The sequence below is a fragment of the Danio rerio genome, chromosome 24 (genome assembly GCF_049306965.1).
Source record: "Danio rerio strain Tuebingen ecotype United States chromosome 24, GRCz12tu, whole genome shotgun sequence".
Taxonomy (NCBI): Eukaryota; Metazoa; Chordata; class Actinopteri; order Cypriniformes; family Danionidae; genus Danio; species Danio rerio.
In genome coordinates, this window is record NC_133199.1 from 36,447,501 (window position 1) to 36,471,278 (window position 23,778).

The 23,778-nt window shown below is 34.3% G+C and overlaps 1 protein-coding gene across 23 annotated transcripts in view; it reads left to right on the forward strand.

The window, feature by feature from the left end:
• pde1ca (phosphodiesterase 1C, calmodulin-dependent a) overlaps positions 1-23,778 on the forward strand; it is a 203,505-nt gene that overhangs the window by 65,780 nt on the left and 113,947 nt on the right. For 8 of the 23 annotated variants that reach the window (XR_012399489.1, XR_012399490.1, XR_012399491.1 and 5 more), the window contains exons 1-2: positions 7,645-8,287; positions 17,167-17,193. The exons of 13 other annotated variants lie outside the window; for them this stretch is intronic. Coding sequence is in view for 4 of the 10 variants with exons in the window: in XM_073940963.1 (XP_073797064.1) it covers positions 8,157-8,287; positions 17,167-17,193 (158 nt within the window). In the remaining 6 variants the exon portion in view is untranslated. Of the gene's footprint in view, positions 1-7,644; positions 8,288-17,166; positions 17,194-23,778 lie in introns of those variants that run through there. 2 more of the 23 variants (XM_073940967.1, XM_073940968.1) reach the window with 1 other exon arrangement.

Below are 23,778 nucleotides of genomic sequence, written 5' to 3' on the forward strand. Positions count from 1 at the left end.
TGGGAAGGTCAGATTTGAATAATTCTGTGCAGTCATGCTTAATGCGAGTTTTATTCGACAACACTGATTTCGTAAAGCCCAAACTTCAGGTCACAACATCCAAATGTTAAAACACTCTCGACTGCACGCACTTCAGGAAAGCGTGGTTCGTCTTCAACTTTAAAGAATCGTTCAGTCATAAAATTACTTGCCTGCATTGCTATTTGTTACTTTTTGAAGTGTTTTGAGGTTTGGAGGCTCTGCAACTGCAGTTTATTTTGAAAGAAAAACCAAACCGTGAAAGCAGAGCTGCACAGTACTTGTAAATTATGAGAAATTGTTGTTGATTGTTACATGCAAAACACTATTTTATCAGTAATTTAAAAAATAGATATATTCATTTAATAAGTAAACAGGTAATAGATATATTTCTGAGCTAATCGAATCTAAAAGAAGCTATGTGAACTATGTCAACACCATAAATGACTGAAAACATCGCTAGGAAATCCTGATTTTTATTAGCAGTTGACATTTTCATCTATTGTCTCCGAGCAGTTGGTGTTTATTTTCAGCTCTAGATTCACCAAAATGCACCTACTGAAACTTTAAATTATGGCACTTCTCTGCAAAATGGGTATTGCATATACACTCTTAGAAATAAAGGTAGGCGAGCTGTCACTGGGGTGGTACCTTTTCGAAAGGTACACATTTGTACTTAAAGGGTCTATATTGGTACTTTTTCACTTTTTAGTTACTAATATGTACCCTTGAGGTATTAATATGGACCCTCTAGGGACAAATGTGGACATTTTGAAAAGGTACCACCCCATTGACAGCTCACATACTTTTATTTCTAGCATTTAATATTATTTTTGGATTTATTGTGTACTGTAGCTCTAGTCTACATGAAAGAAGTAAATACAGCTTGCACTACTACTTTAAAAACTTTACAACATTAAAATGAACTCAATATTATCAGTTAAATAGGATTAATAGTAGTCAGTACTGATTACCTTGCTGAAAGAAGGGGTTTTTTAGAGGGGTTTTGGCCATTTCCAGGCTGGTTTCCACCCATTTCCAGCCTGGTTTTAGCTGGTCAGGCTGGAAAATGACCAGCTAAAACCAGCTTGACCAGGCTGGTTTAAGCTGGACATAGCTGGTTTTGGCTGGACATCTCCCAGCCTGACCAGGTAAGACCAGCCTGGAAATGGCCAAAACCCCTCTAAAACCAGCCTGGTCGACCAGCTAAAACCAGCCAACCAGTCTAGGCTGGTTTAAGCGTTTGTTTGTTTTTTTCAGTAGGATATATACTATTTTTTCATTATTAGAAACATGCCAGCAAAATATCAAACATGTTAGCTATGTGTTAAATGTGCTAGCAAGATATTCACACGAGTATATTCCTAAAACAGGAGGTCAACATGCTAGAAACATTCATTATACATTACTAGAATGTTATTTAAATGCATGCTAAACCTTGTGTTAACACATGTATGCAGCAATGCTAATTCATGCTAGCAACATGTTAAACATACTAAACCTGTATTAGCAACATGCAAATTCCTGCTAACAATATGTTAATACATGTTGGCTGTGTGTTAAATAGGATTTATAATAGTCAATACTGGATATATACACATTTTTTCATCATCAGGAACATGCTAGCAACATGTCAAACATTTTAGCTGTTAAATATGTCCTAACAAGATATTTACACTAGTTTAGTCCTAAAACAGGAAGCCAACATACTAGAAACATTCATTATACACTACTAGAATGTTGTGTAAAAACATGCGAATGCGAATAATGCAAATCAGCAGAATGCTGATTCATGCTAGCAGCATGTTAGACATGCTAAACATATATTAGCAACATACAAATTCCTGCTAACAATATGCTAATACACGTTTACTGTTTGTTAACAGATGCTTGAAACAAGAAAAAAGAAAAAGTAATATTCTTTGGTAAAAATGTTTAAGCGTGTGCAACATTTTTATTAATGATAGCAGTTAACCATCATAACAACATGCTAGTTAATGCTGTCAACATGCTAAATTTAATGCTAGATGCTTACTAGCAAGGTACTAAGCATGTTAGCAATATGCTGAAAGATGTTTCACTAAAACATGTTAAATACTGGCGACGCTGTGGCGCAGTAGGTAGTGCTGTCACCTCACAGCAAGAAGGTCGCTGGTTCAAGCCTCGGCTGGGTCAGTTGCCGTTTCTGTGTGGAGTTTGCATGTTCTCCCCATGTTGGCATGGGTTTCCCCCACAGTCCAATGAATTGGATAGACTAAATTGTCCGTATTGTATGAGTGTGTATGTGTTTACCATTGATGGGTCGTAGCTGGAAGGACATCCGTAGCATAAAACTTGCTGGATAAGTCGGCGGTTCATTCCGCTGTGGCAACCCCAGATAAATAAATGGGCTAAGCTGACAAGAAAATGAATGAATGAATGTTGAATACTGACTGTCTTTCTTTCTTTCTACATTTCTCATGTTCTGAAACTCCATTAAATGATGTGATTATTAACAACAAACATTTAAATATCTTACATAAACTAGCGTCTAGTTATTCTTTTATAAACAATAGTCCTGTAAATTCTGGAGTTGCATTTAAAAGTGAATAGTTGATTATAATTTTGTATTTTAAAGACACAAACGAATGAAATTTCCTTGAAAGGAGTGTTTTTGTTCTGCATGTAAGAACATGAAGTTGGATGAGTAATGACAGAATGTTAATTTTTAAAGTGAAAGTTATTTTAAAGACTGCTGCGAGAGCTTTTGCTGAGTCCGAATTTTGCGCAGGGAAGAATGACTCTTATGATGAACAGTTTTAATATAGTTGAACATAATAGCTTTGTTCATTACTCTGTCTGGAGCTTTGAGCATGTGTTTCACAGTGTGATTTTTACTTTTAATGCTGACATTTGCCATATTCACGTCATTTCACCAAATCTGTGGTCTTTGAAAATGAGAAGTCTTTTGATTTGTGGAGTTGGCTTTTGCGAATGTGCAGTATTATATGTTAGAGCTGTAGAGTTTTAAAGCATTTGTAGCATTGACTATCACCGAACACTGTAATAATCATTGACTTTTTTTGGTCACACTCATGGGCGTTGCTAGGCCTATTTTAGAGGGGCTATATTTCTATTCAGCCCCCCTAAAACCTTTCCGATTAGCTCAAACTATAAACCAAATTATCCTCTCTTTCCCTTAAATTTGATATGAAGACGGCAGCAGAATTCGGCTCCTCCCCGACTTTCGCTTTTCAGTTGATCAGCTAACCACAGCTGTGCAGAGCGAAAGAACGAGGTTTGTGTTTATTGATAAATTGTTATATTAACTGCTTATTTGTAGTTCTTTGCTATGGACACACTTGTATTACTTGTACCCCAATGTCATATAGGGTTTTACTGTTTCCTCAGTGCTCACCTCACAGCTGTTTCCTCCAGCCCAAATGTAACTCGTAACAAACATTTGACTGTTTTTATTTCAAAACAAACTACCATTATAAAGCACATTGCAGTGCATGTGGCATTATCTATACTACAGTCATGCACAGAACGGATTAAACACAGTGACAGAACAACTTAGTGAATGTACTCATTTTAACTGCAGAGACACTGAATAAAAACATCATGTGTTGTCTTGTATTAAAAATATTTCCCATTTTAATATTATGAATCAGTTTGTGAAATATGTGAATTAGTAATATATATATATATATATATATATATATATATATATATATATATATATATATATATATATATATATATATATATATATATATATATATTTCTATGTATGCCATTTAATTAGAAAAGGGGCAGTTTATTTATTCAATACATGAAAACTTCAAACATTGTACTTCAACCAGTAAACTGGAGTGTTGAGCCTATTTGGCTCACTCAGAACTCAAATGATTATGCAAGTCTATACAATACAGTGGAATACTGCTAGTTTATAGTTTAATATGCAACCCATATTAAGTAAAGATTTTAAGTGTATTGCTATAAATTATTACTTATTTAATATAGTGTTTCCTCTAGGTTTTTTTCCAGCTGTGGCGGCAGGCCTTTTTCTTTTTTTTTTACACAGATCTACCAAATACCTGTGCCGTTATTTCAATGACAAATATCGTAAGCGCAGTATTAGAAGTCGAGATCGCATTTATGTAAAAACCTACAGGAACGAGCATGTTAATCTCTGCTTGCGCCGATTTCCTCTGCTTGCACAAAACTTCTTGCACGCCACCTCAAACATAAGCCGCTTCAAGAGTGCGCAGATCTTCTTGTGCGCTCTCAAACAAACGCTACTGAAGTGCGATTTAGTGTGTTTATGTAACGAGTATGCCTCCAGCATTTATTAGATTTGCTAGGAATGTTTATGAATGTCTCTAATAGACCTAAAGTAGCATTAATGCGTCCTGAAGTAAAGTAAAATGGCTATACCTGTCAGTCAGCCAGTCAGTCAGCCAGTATGTAACCTTAAAGGGTTAAACAAATGACGCACAGCACTTACTACGGCTACAGAAAAGTTCACGCTGTTATAATTCACTTACCCTTTAATACGTTTTGGTGCGATTATAACCCGCTATTAAAAAAATAAAATGTTTTGAATAAGAAGCTGTCATGTAGCCGTGGCGGGATGAATTTTGGCATGGCGCCCCGCCATGGAAGAATGAATGTAGCGGAAACTATGATATATATATATATATATATATATATATATATATATATATATATATATATATATATATATATAATATTTATTTCTTTATTTTTTCTCATAAGGAGCTGAGCCCCCCCTAAAATGAAAATCCTAAAATCGCCCCTGGTCACGGTTTGTTGAATTTAAGCTACATTGAATCTACATGCAAACTAATTCTCATTAGGTTATAAGTAGACTGTTAATGTATAGGTTGGGGTTAGTGTAAGTTGACATGTACTTGCAAAATTTTATATAGTCAGTTAAATGTCTGTTGAGCAGCAGTATCAAAACTATTTGAAATTGGGCATTTCTAATTCTTGTTTTACATGTGAAGATAAAATGCACATGAATAGGGATGATGGAAACCCAGCTATTGACTGAAGTCATTCTGGTCAGCAGGGCTCATTGAAATCCACCCATGGCTCCAATGACAAAACCGTCTGCTACCGTAATTATTAATTATCCACATCAGCATCAAAGAGAAACTAAAACAGAGCAGTTGTGCTATTGAGTGTCAGATGCTAATGAAGTTTGGTCTCGATCCAATGGTGCTTTCGTCTATAGCTCAGTCTGATGTTGATGATGACTTGATTAACTGCGTGGGTCGTGGCATCTTTCTTCTGCCGTTCCAGTTCATTGTGTTTTCATTTCGTGATGTGCTGATATCGTTTATATTTTTTGCGTCAAGACATTTTTGAGTCAGTGATGCAATCTCTGTCAACATCTGCTGGTTTCTTCCGTGATGCTTCAGTTTGTGTGTAACACAGGAAGGTTTGCTTGTTGTTATCTGATGTTGGACAGAATGTGTTATGCTTTGGTTTCACTTTTATATAGGCTTTTCAGGGCTCAACATTTACGATAGATATTTTTGTTAATTTTTTTATGAAGTGATAGGATTTCGAAATATTCAGATCTACTTGTATTTGTATAATCAAAGTGATAAAATCGCATAAGATCAAATGCACTGTACTGTGAATTCATTCATACTTCCTCTGAGCTGTTGCTGTCAATTTTGTTGAGACTGATTTTGTTTGATTGCTATCAGCCCCACTGTCCTATTAATGTAAAGTGACTTTATTGATACATGTGAAGAATTTGCCATTATAGATGCATATTTTTAAAATATTGGGTTTAGGGACAGGTCTGTCTTTGAAAATCTGTTTGAAAATGTAGATAGTGTATCACAAATATGCTTATGTACTGTATGGTAGACATACACTCAAAAAAATGTTGCTTGTTCATACTACATATTTAAAATGAGCTGGATCAACACAATTCTTGAGTGTTTTTTGGGGCAACTTAACTGTTTCATGTTCACTTATTGTCAATTGTTAAAAGCAATGAAGTTACTTTACTGATTTGTGTTGGGACAAGATGAAGGAATCGTGTGGAACCCAGCATTTTTACTGGGGTACACTCAAAATGATGTTGTTCAGACTATTTATTTAATGAGAACTGAACCAACACAGTTCTTGATTTTGTTTTTGGCACAACTTAATTGTTTTATGTTCAATCCACTTATATTTCCTTAAAATGATCAGTTAAGTTAAGTTAATCAATTTGTGTTGGGACAACATGAATTATTTTGTGGAACCCAACATTTTTTATATTGTAAATGAGCTGATACAACACAATCAGGGGTATATTTAATTCTTCAGAATAAGTTGTGTTTCTGTCATAGAAATTACCAATATGTTCCTTTCTGGATTACTGACTTCTTTTAAGTTTGACTAGTGTGATGCATTTACAGTTGAAGTCAGAATTATTAGCCCCCTGAATTATTAGCCCGTCTGTTTATTTTTTCCCCAATTTCTGTTTAACAGAGAGCAGATTTTCTCAACTCATTTCTAAACATAATAGTTTTAATATCTCATTTCTAATAACTGATTTATTTTATCATTGCCATGATGACAGTAAATAATAATTTATTAGATGTTTTTCAAGACATTCCATACAGCTAAAAGTGAGATTTAAAGGCTTAACTAGTTAATTAGGTTAACTAGGTAGGGGGCGGGGGGGGGGGGGGGGGGGGCTAATAATTCTGGCTTCAAATGTATAAACAAACAAACAAACAAACAAATAAATAAATAAATAAATGCAAATTTAAAATAAAAAAATGTCCAACTATATATATATATATATATATATATATATATATATATATATATATATATATATATATATATTTATATAAGGTCCATAAACAGTTGAACATGGACACAATTCTGACGGTTTTGGCTTTTATACACCAACACAACAAGGGATTTGAAATGAAACAAACAAGATGTGCTTTAACTGCAGACTTTCAGCTTTAATTTAAGGGTATTTACATTTAAATCAGGTGAACAGAGAAGATATTAAAACAGTTTGCATTTGTGCCTCCCACTTGTTAAGGGTCCAAAAGTATTTGGACAATTGGCTTCTAGGCTGTTCCATGGCCAGGTGTGTGTTATTCCCCCATTATCCCAATTACAATGAGCAGATAAAAGGCCCAGAGTTCATTTCAAGGGTGCTATTTGCATTTTGAACCTGTTACTGTCAAAAAGAGCTGTCAATATCAATCAAGCAAGCCTTCATTAGGCCGAAAAAACAAAACAAACCCATTAAAGATATAAAGCCTTACATATATATATTTTGAATTGTTACTTTCTACATGATGCTAAACAATAAAATATTACATTAATCTGGAGCTTATGACAAAACTGGAACTAATTTAACAAAATAACATAAGATCACTGTGCAGAAATGTGTACACCCCAATGAATAGGTTAATTCTTAATATTCAAATATAATTTTTAATAAGAAAAATATAGTAATATTGTTGAAAATAATGAGGAAATTATATATACACATTTATATATTTAGTCATTCCTTTTAAAATCTGACATCTTGCTATCTTTCTCTTCTGTTTATTTAAGTCAAAGCCTCTCTATCTCTCTCTCTCACAGACACATCATTTACACTCCTAAAGCTTCCTCTCTCCAAGTCCACCTTTCAGCTTCTTCTTATCTTTTCCCCTCCAACTGTATATTTGTCCATTATGTCTCTCCACTCGTCCCAGATCATGCAGCTTTCCATGCATCCTTTGCATTGCTTTTATTTTCCAAATGTGCTCACAACCAAATGAATCTGAGACTCTGACACAGAGATCAACAGCAGTTGTTTAATCTCCTCCTCTTCACCCCCATTCACTGCCTAATATTCATGAGGGAGAGAGAGAGAGAGAAAGAGAGAGCGACCCCTGCAGCGCTGCCATACGCGCCTCTCTCTCTACACCTGACCGGAGACACAAACCCAAACCACAGACAGACAGAGAAACAGAGAGACAGAAAGAGAGAAAGAGAGAGAGAGAGGATGAGGGACGGGTTACAGCTGCCTCTCTGACAGACTAAGTCGCTGCCGCTGCTGATCGCTCTGCAAACTGCCTCTGCGTCTCTGCTGGCCAAGCACCAACCCGTTCATGTCGTTTTGTCTGGTCGACTTTTTCGACATGGAATCACCTACCAAAGAGATCGAGGATTTCGAGAACAACTCTCTGAAGTATCTACAACCGGATCAGATTGAGAAGATCTGGCTCAGGCTGCGGGGACTGTGAGTAGAGTTTCACTTTTTTCTATGCATGAGTGTTTGTTTTCACTTAGGAGCTTATAAATAAAATAGTCTGATCAATTTAGTAATCATTTATAGGAATGGGGTGTGAAAGTAGATAAAATTAGTCAAATGATAATTTTTTTTGTGATTGTATTCGTCTTTATTTGAAATTTTGATAGTAGAAATAAAAAGTCATACTGGATCTATATAATAAAACATAAAAGAATTAATTTTATTTATAATACAATATGAAAGGTGTCATGGTGGCGCATGTGGGTAGCACGATCACCTCACAGCAAGAAGGTCGCTGGTTCGACCCCTGGCTGGGTCAGTTGGCATTTCTGTTTGGAGTTTGCATGTTCTCCCCGTGTTTGTGTGGGTTTCCTCCAGGTGCTCCGGTTTCCCCCGGAAATATAGTCCGAAGACATACACTATAGGTAAATTGAATAAGCTAAATTGGACGTAGTGTATGTGTGTGAACGAGTGTGTATGGGTATTTGCCAGTGTAGGGTTGCGCTGCGTGAAACATATGCTGGATAAGTTGGCGGTTCATTCCGCTGTGGCGACCCCTGATTAATAAAGGGACTAAGCTGAAAAGAGAATGAATAAATGACTGAATATTCCAAAATATTATTAATAATAATAATAATAATAATAATAATAATAATAATAACTGTTATAAGAAATATATATTATTATTTAATTAATAAAGCGACTAATATAATATAACATAATATAATATAATATAATAAATAAATTATTAATAAATTAATTTTTATAATTTTTGAAGAATCATAGTTTTAATTTATTAAAATATCAGATCAAAAAATATTTTATTATGGACTATTTTTGTGAGATAAACTGATTTTAAATATTTATATGATGGCAAATTAGTATAATAAGAATATAATACAGATTATGATTTTAAAAATCAAGCAAGAGATCAACTTTTGATGTTTTTGTGGAGTGATTTTGCAGATTAGTGAATAAATAAAAATTATAAAATATAAAAGAATTGTAATTTGCATTTAAAAATAACATTTGTCATTTATTTAAATAGCTTATACATTTATTAATTATGATCAGTGTGAAATAAACTGGTTTCAAATATTTATATGATGATAAAAAGTCAATATATTATGAATATAATACAGATAAAAAATCATCTGATTAATGCATATAATAATAATAATATAATAATAATAATAAAATTAATAATTATGCAGCACAATTAAAAAACAAAAGGCAAGAGATAAAGCTTTATTTGTGTGTGTGTGTGTATTTTGCAGTGTTTAAATGTGATGCCGGCATATTCATAAAAGTGCGATGGTTCAGTGTTAGCAGGTCACATTCAACACAAACATCCTCTTCATGTGTGGCTCCGTTCCCAGATGCAAAAAAAGCAGCCTCATCTTCCATCAAAAGTGTTCCAAGTTCAAAACTTTAGAGAGAATTTACTCGCAAATGAGGCTGCAAATGGATCTGGCATATTAAAACTAAATATTTGCATGCTTCACATATTTGTGGAGGAATTATAGAAGAGAAATTTATCACAGAAGCTAGATTATGTAAATAAATGCACCGAAAATGACTACACAGAAGATTAAGAAAGAGTTTCTTTGAAATGATCCATTTGAGTATCGATGAGCATGATGTTGCAGGAAAAACAAGATGCCTCACGACTTTCCAAGTGGCAAGAGAGCACTGCGTAAAATATATATTCAGGTGTAACTTCTTCGTTTCTTGCCTGTGAGGGACAGGAATTGCTTATTCTGAATTTGTTTGCACTGTAATGACCATGTATGTTATCACAAGAGGATTTTATTGTTTGCCGTTGAAGGGATTGGTCTAATCCCTCACTGTGTCATTCGCGCTAAGCTGCTGAATGCTAATCCCGGTTATAAACGCAAAATATCTTCCAGGTTTCAGATTTATGACAACTGTTTTTTGCCGCTGTCAGCCCGGGGTCCCTGAACTCAGCTGTGGAAAGTAGACAGCTATTTGTCCTGAGACAAGAACCATCTAATCAACATCACCGTTCAAGAGCAGGTCACACCAAGCAAAAAGTAGAAGAAAATAATAAAAATTAATTATTATTATTGTTATTGTTACCTTTAGTCATTTAGCAGACACTTTTATTATTATTATTATTATTATTATTATTATTATTATTATTATTATTATTATTATTATTATTATTATTATTAATAATAATAATAATACAATTAATCATTTAGCAGACACTTTTATTAGTATTATTACTGTTATTATAATTATTAAATTTTGTTATTTAGCAGACACTTTATTATTCATTCATTCATGATTTTCTTTTCACTTTAGACCCTTTATTAATCTGGTGGCGCCACAGCAGAATGAACCGCCAACTTATCCAGCATATATTTTACACAGTGGATGCCCTTATAGCTGCAACCCTTCACTGGGAAACATCCATACACATTCATTCACACACATACACTATGACCAATTTAGCTAATCTAATTCACCTGTACCGCATGTCTTTGGACTGTGGGGGAAACCCGAGCACCCGGAGGAAAATCACGCCAGCACGGGGAGAACATGCAAAGTCTACACTGAACCAGCTGAGGCTCGACCTAATGACCTTCGTGTCGTGCTACCCATTCCAACACCATGTCGCCGCACTTTATTATTATTATTATTATTATTATTATTATTATTATTATTATTATTGTTATTATTATTATTATTATTATTATTATTATTATTATTATTATTATTATTATTATTATTATTATTGTTGTTGTTGTTGTTGTTAATATTATTATAATTATTATTGTTGTTATTATTATTATTAATATTAATATTATTATATTTAGTAATGTAGCAGACGCTTTTATTATTATTAACATTATTATATTTAGTCATTTAACAGACGTTTATTTTTATTTGCTTTGATTCAATTTAAAAATACAAATGTTATATTAAATATTGCATTCAAATAATTATAGTAATAGAAATAAAATTCAAATACATTTATTTATTCATTCATTCATTTTCCTTTCAGCTTTTTTAATTCTGGGTTTTCACATCGGATTGAACCGCCAACTTATCCATCACGTTTTTATGGAGCGGATGCCTTTCCAGCTGCAACCTATCAATGGGAATCAAATTTATTTGATATAACAACATTTGTATATATATATGGCAGTAGCTATTTATTGTTGTGGTCAGGTTTATTTAAAATCCCTAAACAATCATAAACTTTCAAATAATTGAAATAACATTTTAAATGATGCCATGGTAGAATGATTGTAGAAATGACAAAGTGTTTCTAGATAAAATGATGACATTTAAAGACAATAGCTGATGCTGAAATGTTAAGAATTTATTTTAAAGCATGAGTTAATAAATTATTTATAATGTCATTATTATAATTAAGTGTAATTGATTACATTTAAAAAAATCTTTCAAAATAAATAAAAGTTCTTATAGTATAAAAAATCTATCTTTTCCGTTTTCAATATAATGCTACACTCAAAAAAGACTTTTGCTGCTTGTTTAAACTCATTTAAAATGAGCTGAAACAACATAGGTGGCACGGTGGCTCAGTGTGTATGGGTGTTTCCCAGTACTGGATTGTGACTAGAAGTGCATCAGCTGAGTAAGACATATGCCAGAATAGTTGGCTGTTCATTCTGCTGTGGCGACCCCTCACAAATAAGGTATTAATTAATAAAACAACCCAATTCTTCAGGAATTTTAGGACAACTTAATTGTTTCATGTTCAGTACACTTACATTTGTTAAATCTGTAAAATTAACTTTATCGATTTGTGTTGGGACAACAAAAAGGAATTGTGTGGAAACCTATGATTTTTTACAGTGATAGTCACTACGTGAAGTTTATTTATAAACTAATTTCGAGAGGATCACGTGCTTATGATTGCTTGCGGCTGGACCCGCATTATCCAATTTACAATGCACCAACAGACGATTCCTAAGCTACTATAAATACCCTTACATATCACAGCTATCTTCGTTTTGAAGAATCCACCCCTACTCCTGCTTTTACCTAGATGGGTGGCACGGTGGCTCAGTGGTTAGCACTTTTGCCTCACAGCAAGAACATCTCTGGTTCCAGTCTTTACCAAGCCAGCCAACATTTCTCTGCGGAGTTTACACGTTCTCCCTGTGCTCACATGGGTTTCCCCCGGCTTCCCCGTCCAAAAACATGCAACTTAAGTTTATTGACTAATCCAAGTCAACACCATAGACATGCTTCTACCAAGTACTTACCTCAAGAGTAAGTTACTTCAAAAGAACAATTACTATCTGCTCTTCAGCGACCATGACTAGGGAGTTCTCGAGATCTACCTGAGCTCAAACTCCCTTGGAACGGGAGGGAGCCCCGAACTCGAGGATCTTATGAGCTCAGGGCCAAGCGCATGCCAAACTAGCTTAATAATCAATAATCAGCTAGGTGTGAACTCTTGAATTATATTTATTTTAATTATTGTGGTTTAGTTTGTATCAGATAAATCCTTACATGACAAACTAAAACAAACTCAGTTTTTGGCCATTTTGAAACAATCATTTCCTAAATAAATTAAACCAAGCCAGACAGCTGTTATTTGTCCATCAATACCACCGTTCAAGAGCATTCTAGTTCATAGCCTAAAATGAAAGCAAATTTGTCCCGTCTCCAGCTTTATTTCCCCTTTTAAGCCCTTTTTACTGAGCTTATTAAGAATTTAATTGCACCCTTGGCAGCTCCAAGGGGAAATGAGACCAGTGTCGACCAAGGTAAACACACAACCATAAAAGTTAAAATCCGTAATAAACACACAGTGAGAAGCTTTGATGCTGATGATTTTGGAGGATGAAGAATATTAGGCCGATGACAGGAAGCTGAGGTCAAAGGTCAAAGGTTGCTTTATGTACAGTGTGGGTTTAGATAAACAGCAGCGATTGCGTGCTCTGAATGTGATGTCATCCGTTTGCAGCCGGACCAATCAGACGCTGACCTGAGAGCAGCTGCAGTGGACATGTTTTACTAAAAGCTGCTTTAAAACAAGTGGCATTTCCTTTCTACGTGCGGGACAAAGCGAGCATTCATGAAGTGTAACTGGATTTAGATGACCAAATGTTCAGATGTCCATCATAAGAGGGTCATTGTCATCCTTATTTGCACAAACGTTCATAGGAGCCTTAATAATAGACGGATGTAAAGTAGCCTAACTCATGACCGCTGGAATATTTATTTGACATTTTCAGATAGATTGACTCTGATTATCAGTATATTGAATTAGACAGAGGAGACATCGGGACAGTTTTCTTAAAATATCACATGCATTGAAAGTTACAGTGAAGCTTTTAAAGGTTTCTTGACTTTTTTGCCTAGAAAGGCTCATTGTGGATACGTACCACTGTCTACATTTCTGGAGACCATGAAATATGTACCTAGAGGTATTTCTGGCTCCATTATGACTGTAAAATGAGCGCTATGGTGCAGTATGATGCCGCTGTCGGATTCTGTTCCTTTTCGCGCTACAAATGACCGCATATTTATCTCTGTGTGGATGGCTATTATGGTGTTATCAGGTTGCCCAGTAGCTTATTATCCAGTTTGCCCAGTAGTTTTATTATCCAGTTTGCCAAGTAGCTTATTACCTGCATGATTAGTGTCGTCGATAAGTGATTGGTGAGTCGAGATATAAAATAGAAAAAGGGGGAAATTTAAGCTTTTTCTATTTATTTTCTTAAGCAATTTATTTTACAATACAATTTTCAAAATGCCCTACTTTTATTTAATTAATGCGAGAACATTCAAATCTACAGTCATACGTGTGTAGCTGTTGCATTGTCAGGTGTTTGCTAACCTATAAATATTTTTATTGTTCTTTAAATTGTTTTGTAAGCATTTTTATGACAAACCTTGCCATACCGAAACCGTGACCCTATTACCATGATACATACCGAACCGTGAGTAGATTGAACAATTGCACCCTTGTTTGCCACGTACAACGATGGACTTGGGATGTAGATTGGAGTTGACCGTGACGATAGGGTTCAAGTCCGACGAATAATGGTTCCAGAAAACAGGTAAAACAAAAGCAAAATACAATAAATAAATAAATAAATAAACAACAGGCTAAAAAAACATGGTGAAATCATGCAGCTGCGATGGCTTTTCTTTTTCTAGATAGTTTCCAAAACACTATCAGTTGCAAATGGGAAGGCGGTCAGTCAGTAGACAGCAAGCTGTCCTGGGGTGCATTTCCCAAAACCATCGTTAGCCAACTAAGGTCGCAAGTTTCATTGTTACAAACATAGTTTGCTGATTTGCCGTTTCCCAAATCAGTCGCTCGTAACAACAGCTCTGAAGCTGTCATTAGAAACATACTATAGTTCCTGGCTGTGTTCTATTCCCACTACCCCCCTATGCCCTATTCATTTAGAACCTTCTAACATTCAAAGCTGGAATTATTAAAAAATAAAAAAAGCATTAAGGTCATCTCTCTTAGGTGTAATTTGCTTTCAAATTATTTTTGCAGTTCAGTTTTATCGATCTTCATGTTTACAATTGTGCTCCTTTCGCAGTGCACTTTGAAAACACTGATGTCATTTTGAACAAAGCCTCATGGTGAAAGCTAAAGGTGACCTATTATTTAAAAACGGAATTTATCCTACGTCTCCAAAGCTTGTGTAAACAAAAAGCATACGTTAATTCTTTTCATTTATAGTGGGTTATTTATTAAATATCTGTACTGCAAATGAAATGGGCCTGCTGGTTAGAACATTTCTGCTGTGGTTTACATGTCTCAAATTGTAAAAGTAGACTTTAAAAAAAATGTAAATAAATAAATAAACAACATCCTACTTATTAATAATAATAATTATCATCATCATCATTAATATTATTAATAATATCATTAAAGTATGTTTTTTCATTTCTTATAAATAATAAATATTACATTTAATTTCTTAAGAAATAGCCTCATTATTTATTTATTTGTTTATTTATTTGTTTATTTATTTATTTATATGATTTATATATATATATATAAATTGCTTCCTTGTCCTCATTTGTAAGTCGCTTTGGATAAAAGCGTCTGCTAAATAAAAACTTCTAAACTTCTCAATAATATTAGCAAAGCAAACACAAGCCCTATGTGCCATTTACATATTTTTCAGTTAATATATGTTTTTACTAAATCTAATATTGAACTTTATTTTAAATGTGTGTGCGCATAAAACAATAAATATAATTTGCACAAAGAAATTATGGGTTTTTCTCTAAAGAAGTTGTTCAAGCGATGGATCTGCGACAGAGAAACTACATGTTTTGGGAAACACTTGTCACTAAATAGTTCTTTTCCCAAACGATGCATCGTACCATGAAAGTTCAGCCGCGAGTTACATTGTTGTTTGGGAAACGCACCCCTGGTCGGCTGGAGTGTATATTGCACCCTCTGGTGGATTTACATGAGAAGAGGACGTGAGAGAGGAATTTGTGATTATCAAAAAGCATACACAGCAGCCTTTGTGAATTTGCAAAAACAAAAACTTCGAGCAGACGTACCTCCAGTTGCGTATTTCGCTGTCTCCAGAAATGTAGACCTGGATACGTATCCACAATGAGCCTGTGTTGGAAAAAGTTACTGATTGTTGTGGGTGAAGTGCGAAACAATATGATATTCATTAATTCATTCATTTTCTTTTCGGCTTAGTCCCTTTATTAATCTGGGGTCGCCACAGCGGAATGAACCGCCAACTTATCCAGCATATGTTTTACGCAGCGGATGCCCTTTCAACTGCAACCCATCTTTGGGAAACATCCATGCACACTCATTTGTACTCATACACTACGGACAATTTAGCTTACCCAATTCACCTGTACCGCATGTCTTTGGAGTGTGGGGGAAACCGGAGCACCTGGAGGAAACCCACGCAAATGCGAGGAGAACATGCAAACTCCGCACAGAAACGTCAACTGACCCAGCCGAGGCTCGAACCAGTGATCTTCTTGCTGTAAGGCGACAATACTACCTACTGCGCCTCCATGTCGCCAACTGTAATTTAACTATATTCTAATTATCTAATAGTTAACTATTTTAATTAAACTATTTTTAACTATTAACTATAAGTGCCATGGATGATTGAATGGTACATTAAAACGTATATCGAATCATTCATTCAAATGATTAGTTCAAAAGCAGATTCATTTAGGAGTGAAACCATACCTGCCAACACTCCTGTTTTTCCCGGGAGTCTCCCGTACTTCAGACCCATTTCCCATATTGTCCATCCCCTCACAACCCCAACCCCTCTTTTTTTCATTTTATGAACCAAATGTTGGCAGGTATGAGTGAAACACTGCAAAAAATACTGGGTGGTTTTGACCAAACATTACTCAAATATGGACAATCCCAACAGTCAGGTTAAAAAAAAGGTTAATTATTTTATTATTTATTTATTTTTTTTAACATTGGGTTTGTCCATAATTGATCCAACACAGGATTTTACAACCCAGCATTTTTTAAACTGCAAAGTATAAGACTAACAAATATTGTGCTCCGACTTTATTCTGAACTATTTCTGTCTGTGAAAAGCACAAAAGACAATATGTGTATTGTGTCTAAAATGATAACTAATGATAAATAAACATACAGGGATATTTTTGTTGTTTATTGCTAGGATTATAGCATCATTGTAGATGCATTTGTAAAATAAATCAATGTTTTTTGGACCCACGATGTATGTTTCTTGTAAAAAGAAATTGCAAAGTGAATGATATGCTCGATAATGTCAGCTCCATTAAAAAAAATAGTTAAGAAATGACATCCCTGTTCTGATTTGCATTTACCTGAGCTTAAATGTTCATGTTTTTTTTTATTTCAGGCGAAAATATAAGAAGACGTCACAGAGGTAAGATACTGACTCTTTCTGGTGCGACTACAACAGATCTCAACAAAAACGAGCGAATAAAAGGGTTTGCAAAAATTGTGTATAAACCATGTGTGTTTTTTCTGCTGGAGATTGGTTGTAATCAGAAAGCAGGTGTGTATGATTCTGTTTCAGGTCAGCAGATCCACATCTGTCGTCTGATCACTTTTCACATGTAGTTTGTGCTAAAAACAGCAAGCAAAGGCAGAACAGGATTTTGGCATTGTGTTTAATTGCTGGTTGTCAGGAAGAAATAAACAGCATTTTTCTTTCATTAGCACAAGCGAATGGAGTGCAGTTGTGCATTAGCATAAGAGAACAATTAGGAAAATGCACTGTATACTTTGATAACGTATATACAGTATACAGTACCATGTTACTGAATTACCATATTATAAAATACTGTGTCCAATACTACAGTGACTATTGTCTTTTTGCATATTACAATGGTGGTTTGTCTGAATGCATATTTACGTTTGGAAATAGTAATATTGTAACTATTTTTTGATCATCTATGTTGTATTAATGCCCCTTTTTTGTAAATTCTAAATGGTGACTGGATTAAAAAAAAGACTCATCACTTATTGTCTTTAAAACATATTTATTTAGGTTTAATAACTAAACCCAAGCAAAACTATAATAGTTATATAAACATTATATACGTATGTTATAATATAATATAAGTATAAATACACTCACCGACCACTTCATTGGGTTATTAGGTACACCTAACTAGTAGCGGTTTTCCTACCTTGTTGGATTGTTCCTTTCTCTCATTCAAAAAGTAGGTAGCTCATTTTTATGATGCAATATCCCACCCATCAGATTTTACTTCCTGTATAAATTTTAATGTGGTGTAGTGTGATATAAAGCTGTAATATCACCCTAACCTACCTAATCCCTAACCCAAACCTCAGAACCCTTCAAATACAGTGTTGGTAGCATAATCTGATGGGTAGAACAAAATGTCAGGGCGCCGGTTTGGACCCTCTTTTGCCTTCAGTACTGCCTTAATCCCTTTTGGCATAGACTCAACAAGGTGCTAGAAATAATCCTCAGAGATTTTGCTCCATATTGACATGATAGCATCACGCAGTTGCTGCAGATTTGTCGGCTGCACATCCATGATGCAAATTTTTCCACCACATCCCAAAGGTGCTCTATTGGATTGAGATCTGGTGACTGTTGAGGCCATTTGAGTACAGTGAACTCATTGTCATGTTCAAGAAACCACTCTGAGATGATTCGCGCTTTATGTCATGGCGTGTTATTCTGCTGGAAGTAGCCATCAGAAGACACTGTGGTCATAAAGGGATGGACATGGCCAGCATCAATACTCAGGGAGGCTGTGGCGTTGAAACGATGCTCAATTGGTACCAACAAGCCTAAAGTGTGCCAAGAAAGTATCCCCCACATTATTACCCCACCACCACCAGCCTGAACTTTCATGTTGTTGACACCCAATTCTGACCTGACCATCCGAATGTCGCAGCAGAAATCGAGACTTCTTCAGACCAGGCAACGTTTTTCCAATCTTCTATTGTCCAATTTAGGTGAGCCTGTGTGAATTGTAGCCTCTGTTTCTAGTTCTAAGCTGACAGGAGTGGCACCCGGTGTGGTCTTCTGCTGCTGTAGCCCATCCGCTCTTGGATGTGTTAAGTTCAGAGATACTCTTCTACATACCTTGGTTGTAACGAGTGGTTATTTGAGTTACTGATGCCTTTCTATCAGCTCAACCCAGTCTGGCCATTTTCCTCAGACCTCTGGCATTAACAAGGCATTTGCGCCCACAGAACTGCCCAGTAGATCAGCAGTTTATGAAATACTCAGACCAGCCCGTCTGGCACCAACAACCATGTCACATTCAAAGCGCACTTAAATCACCTTTCTTCCTCAATCTGATGCTCGGTTTTGATGCTGCAGCAGATTGTTTTAACCATGCCTATATGCCTAATGCGTTGAGTTGCTGCCATGTGATTGGCTGATGAGAAATTAGCATTATCAAGCAGTTGGATAGGTGTACCTAATAAGGTGGCCAGTAAGTTATATATATATATATATATATATATATATATATATATATATATATATTTATATATATATATATATATATATATATATATATATATATATATATATAATACTTACTGGCCACTTTATTAGGTACACCTATCCAACTGCTTGATAATGCTAATATATATATATATAATATAATATAATTAATATAATATAATTTGTTTTACCAAATATTTTTATACTGATTTACTTATTGATTATAAAAAAAATTTTAAACAGCAAATCCACATAATATGATGATCTTTCAGAAATCATAATATCATAATATGCAGATTTGCTGTCCAAGAATATTTTTCCATAATTAATAATTGAATCATTATAATCAACAGAAAACGCTTGTGCTGCTTAATGCATTTGTTTAAAGCATGTTGTATTTCTGTAATCCTTTTATAAAAATTGAAACTTTACCAAAAAAAGTACAATAGTAAGTTGTACTAGTAACTAGTAGTATAGTAATAGTTAAGCCTGAAATTGTTCATGTCCCGAAAGACTATATTAATATGCTACAGCACGCATCAAAGTACCATAATATTGCTGTTTCATACTTTGTTACTATATTATACATTACTATATTATAGTGCTTTTTTAACCTCTGATCTATAGATGTGTGTGTCTAAAATATCATCATGAGTGTGTGTTTATAGATGAGTGTGTATGTGAGAAACACACTCAGTAATGTCACAAACGGAGCTGCAAACGTCCTCTGACATCAGTCAGAGACTAAACAAAAAGGAGCTCGAGCCGGTCGGTAATGACGGTGATCTTGACAGTGTGTTCTCACACACTCAGACATAAACAGCCAGCAGCAGATGCCTGTCCTGCCCTTCTCACTTTGTAGTTCTTGTGTGTGTGCGTGTGCGTGGAAATGTCTGTGTTTGTCAAGCTTTGATGGCTTGGCAGGGCAGTTCTGGATATGTCAATGACTCCGTGTGTGTGCAGAGCTGCAGGAAAATGTTTGTGTGTGTGTGTGTGTGTGTGTGTGTAGAGCTGCAGGAAAATGTTTGTGTGTGTGTGTGTGTGTGTGTGTGTGTGTGTGTGTGTCTGTATGTATTTGTATGTGTGTTTTTGAAAAGGGCTTGAGGGAGTTTGCTTTATGAGTCTATCAAGGTGAAAGGTCACCAGCCGTTCAGACATCAGGTCATATATTTTACTGTACATCTGAGAATATGAAGTTTTTATCTCTCTTGTTTCACCAACCCAGGTTAATTCATGTCAGAATTGTATTTGTATGAGTTTATAATCATCAGTAATTATCGTTTAGTGCCTAAATGACATTTTTGCCCTTTAAAAAAGCTGTTATTTATCATTGGAATGTACTCATAAGAATAATTAATATATTAACAACAAAAACTATTATTATTTGTGTTGTTGTTATTATTATTATTATTGTTGTTATTGTTATTAATAATAATAAAGAAAAAAATACCACTGTTACTACTACTGATTATTATAATGAAGAAAAATAAAAATAACATAGATTTAATGATTTTGTATATAACATTATTATTATTATTATTATTATTATTATTATTATTATTATTATTAAAGTTGTTGTTGTTACTGTTGTTTTTGTATTTGGTGTTATTTTATTATGGCGCTAACTGTTAATATTTATTTTATTTCACTTTACATCTGAGAATATGAAGTTTTTATTACTTGTTTCACCAACCCAGGTTAATTCATGTCAGAATTGTATTTGAATTGTATTACTTTATAATTATAAATAATTATCGTTTAGTGCCTAAATGGCATTTTTTCCTTCAAAAAAGCTGTTATTTATCTTTTGAATGTAGTCATAATAATAACAACAACAACAACAACAGCAATAATAATAATAATAATTATTATTATTATTATTATTATTGTTAAAAGAATAATATTAATATTTAACAATGAAGAAAAATACCCTAATTTTTTTAAATTAAGCTATCAATATTGTTAATACTTGTCACAATTAGGGATCCAGCCTGTGCAGATCACTGGAGAACTACAAATCTGCCAGCAAAAGAACTACATAGTCAGTCATGCTCCACACACACGCCTGGCCTAGATCCCCATGATTGCAAACAGACACAGCTGAAGCTGTTCAGGACTAATTACACAGACTCTATATACACCTCTCAAACAAACACATGTTGCTGAGTCTTGTTTACTGTTTAGTGACATTGCAACGTGCTTAATTTGTCTTCCTTTGCCATGTTTTGATCCTCGCCTTGTTTATCTGTTTATTCCTGTCTGCTGCCTACCTTCTGACCATCTGTGTATTTGACTACGACTCTGGATTGATCGTTTACATCTGTTTGCCCCTGTATTGACCATTGCTTACCTGACCTCTCTAATACACCTGCATTTGAATCTGCACCCCTGTTGTCAGCATTCACTTCACATGACAATACTACTAAACTACTACTACTACTAATAATAATAATATTGACATTAATAATAATAATAATAATCATAATCATAATAAAAAAAGAAAAATAACATTGATTTATTGATTTATAAAAATAAATAATAATAATAATAATAATAATTATTATTATTATTATTATTATTATTATTATTATTAGTGTTATTTTATGGTGCTAACTGTTTATATTTATTTGCATTATAAATATCCCTAAAATTACTTGCTTTGCACATGCCTCAAATATTCTTTTCCTTTATTAGTTGCAAATTGTAGGCCATAATTTATTATACTGACAGTCTAAAGTTTGTCTTCGTGAAGCTATTGTGTGCACAGAAGATTGAGAGTGAGAACATTCGATAAGAATCAGCCTCAATCAGCATTGTCCTCATTTTTTTCTCATGTGGATAAACTTTATGTATGGGCAAGGGAAAGAGTGACGTTTTCTCAGGCGAAATATGCCACTGGTGGTGCTGTTGGTGGCAGCTGTTTAATTTGATGTAATTATCACCATCCCTCCATTCCTTCACAGGATGTATGTCTCCTGATGATCTCAGTGAAGTCACAGGAGATTCTTACATGTTCCAATGTGTCTCCTTCACACTGCTGTGTAATAGCTTTTCCAGAAATGTATATTTCGGCATCATTTATTCCTCCTCGTGTTATTTCTTTTCGGAAGAACAAAAGGATGTCTTTTTTTCAAACATCGATGGTAATTCACTCTGCTAAGATCAATAGACACCATAAAAGTTGTTATTTGTCATGCAAATGCTGTTCCAATTTATTCTTGTTGTCATATGCATTTATTATTATCTGCATGCATATGTTGCATGTGTTGTCACTGGCATGCATATGTTGCATTTGTTTTCATTGGCATGCATGTTACATTTGTGATAATCTGTATGCATATGTTGTATTTGTTGTCATCGACATGCACACTATATGTTACATTTGGTTATTATTAGCATGCATATGTTGCATTTGTTGTCACTGGCATGCATATGGTACATTTATTACCATTAGCAGGCATTTGTTTATTTGTTGTCACTGGCATGCATATGTTACATTTATTATCATTTGCAGGCATTTGTTTATTTGTTGTCACTGGCATGCATATGTTACATTTGTTATCATCTGCATGCATATGTTGCATTTGTTATCATCTGCATGCATATGTTGCATTTGTTATCATCTGCATGCATATGTTGCATTTGTTATCATCTGCATGCATATGTTGCATTTGTTATCATCTGCATGCATATGTTGCATTTGTTATCATTGGCATGCATATGTTGTATTTGTTGTCATCGACATGCACACTCCATGTTACATTTGGATATTATCAGCATGCATATGTTGCATTTGTTGTCACTGGCATGCATATGGTACATTTATTACCATTAGCAGGCATTTGTTTATTTGTTGTCACTCGCATGCATATGTTACATTTATTATCATTCGCAGGCATTTGTTTATTTGTTGTCACTGGCATGCATATGTTACATTTGTTATCATCTGCATGCATATGTTGCATTTGTTATCATTGGCATGCATATGTTGCATTTGTTGTCATTGGCATGCATGTGTTGTTATGTGCATGCATATGTTACAACTGTTGACATTGGCATTCATATGTTAAATTCGCTTATTATCTGCATGCATATTAGATTAGATATTTTTTAGATTAGATTCAACTTTATTGTCATTACACATGTACAAGAACAATGCAACGAAATGCAGTTTAGTTCTAACCAGCAGTGCAATAGCAGCAAGTGCAGGACAGAGGTATAATTTATAAAGTGCAGTTATAGAAAAACTATGGGGATATTTACAGATGGATGTACTATGAACATTATATACAGGTTGTATTAGCTATGAACAGAGATTTACAATAAATGAATATATGGATATATGTACAATAAATTAATATGTACAAGTTGCTATTAATAATCAGTAGTGTGGAGATAAATAAACATGATTACAAATGTATATGTGCAGTGGGTATGTACATAGTTACAAATGTTCATGTGCAGTAGGTATGTACAGTTCAAATAAGTAAATCAGTTCAATGAATATGTGCAAAT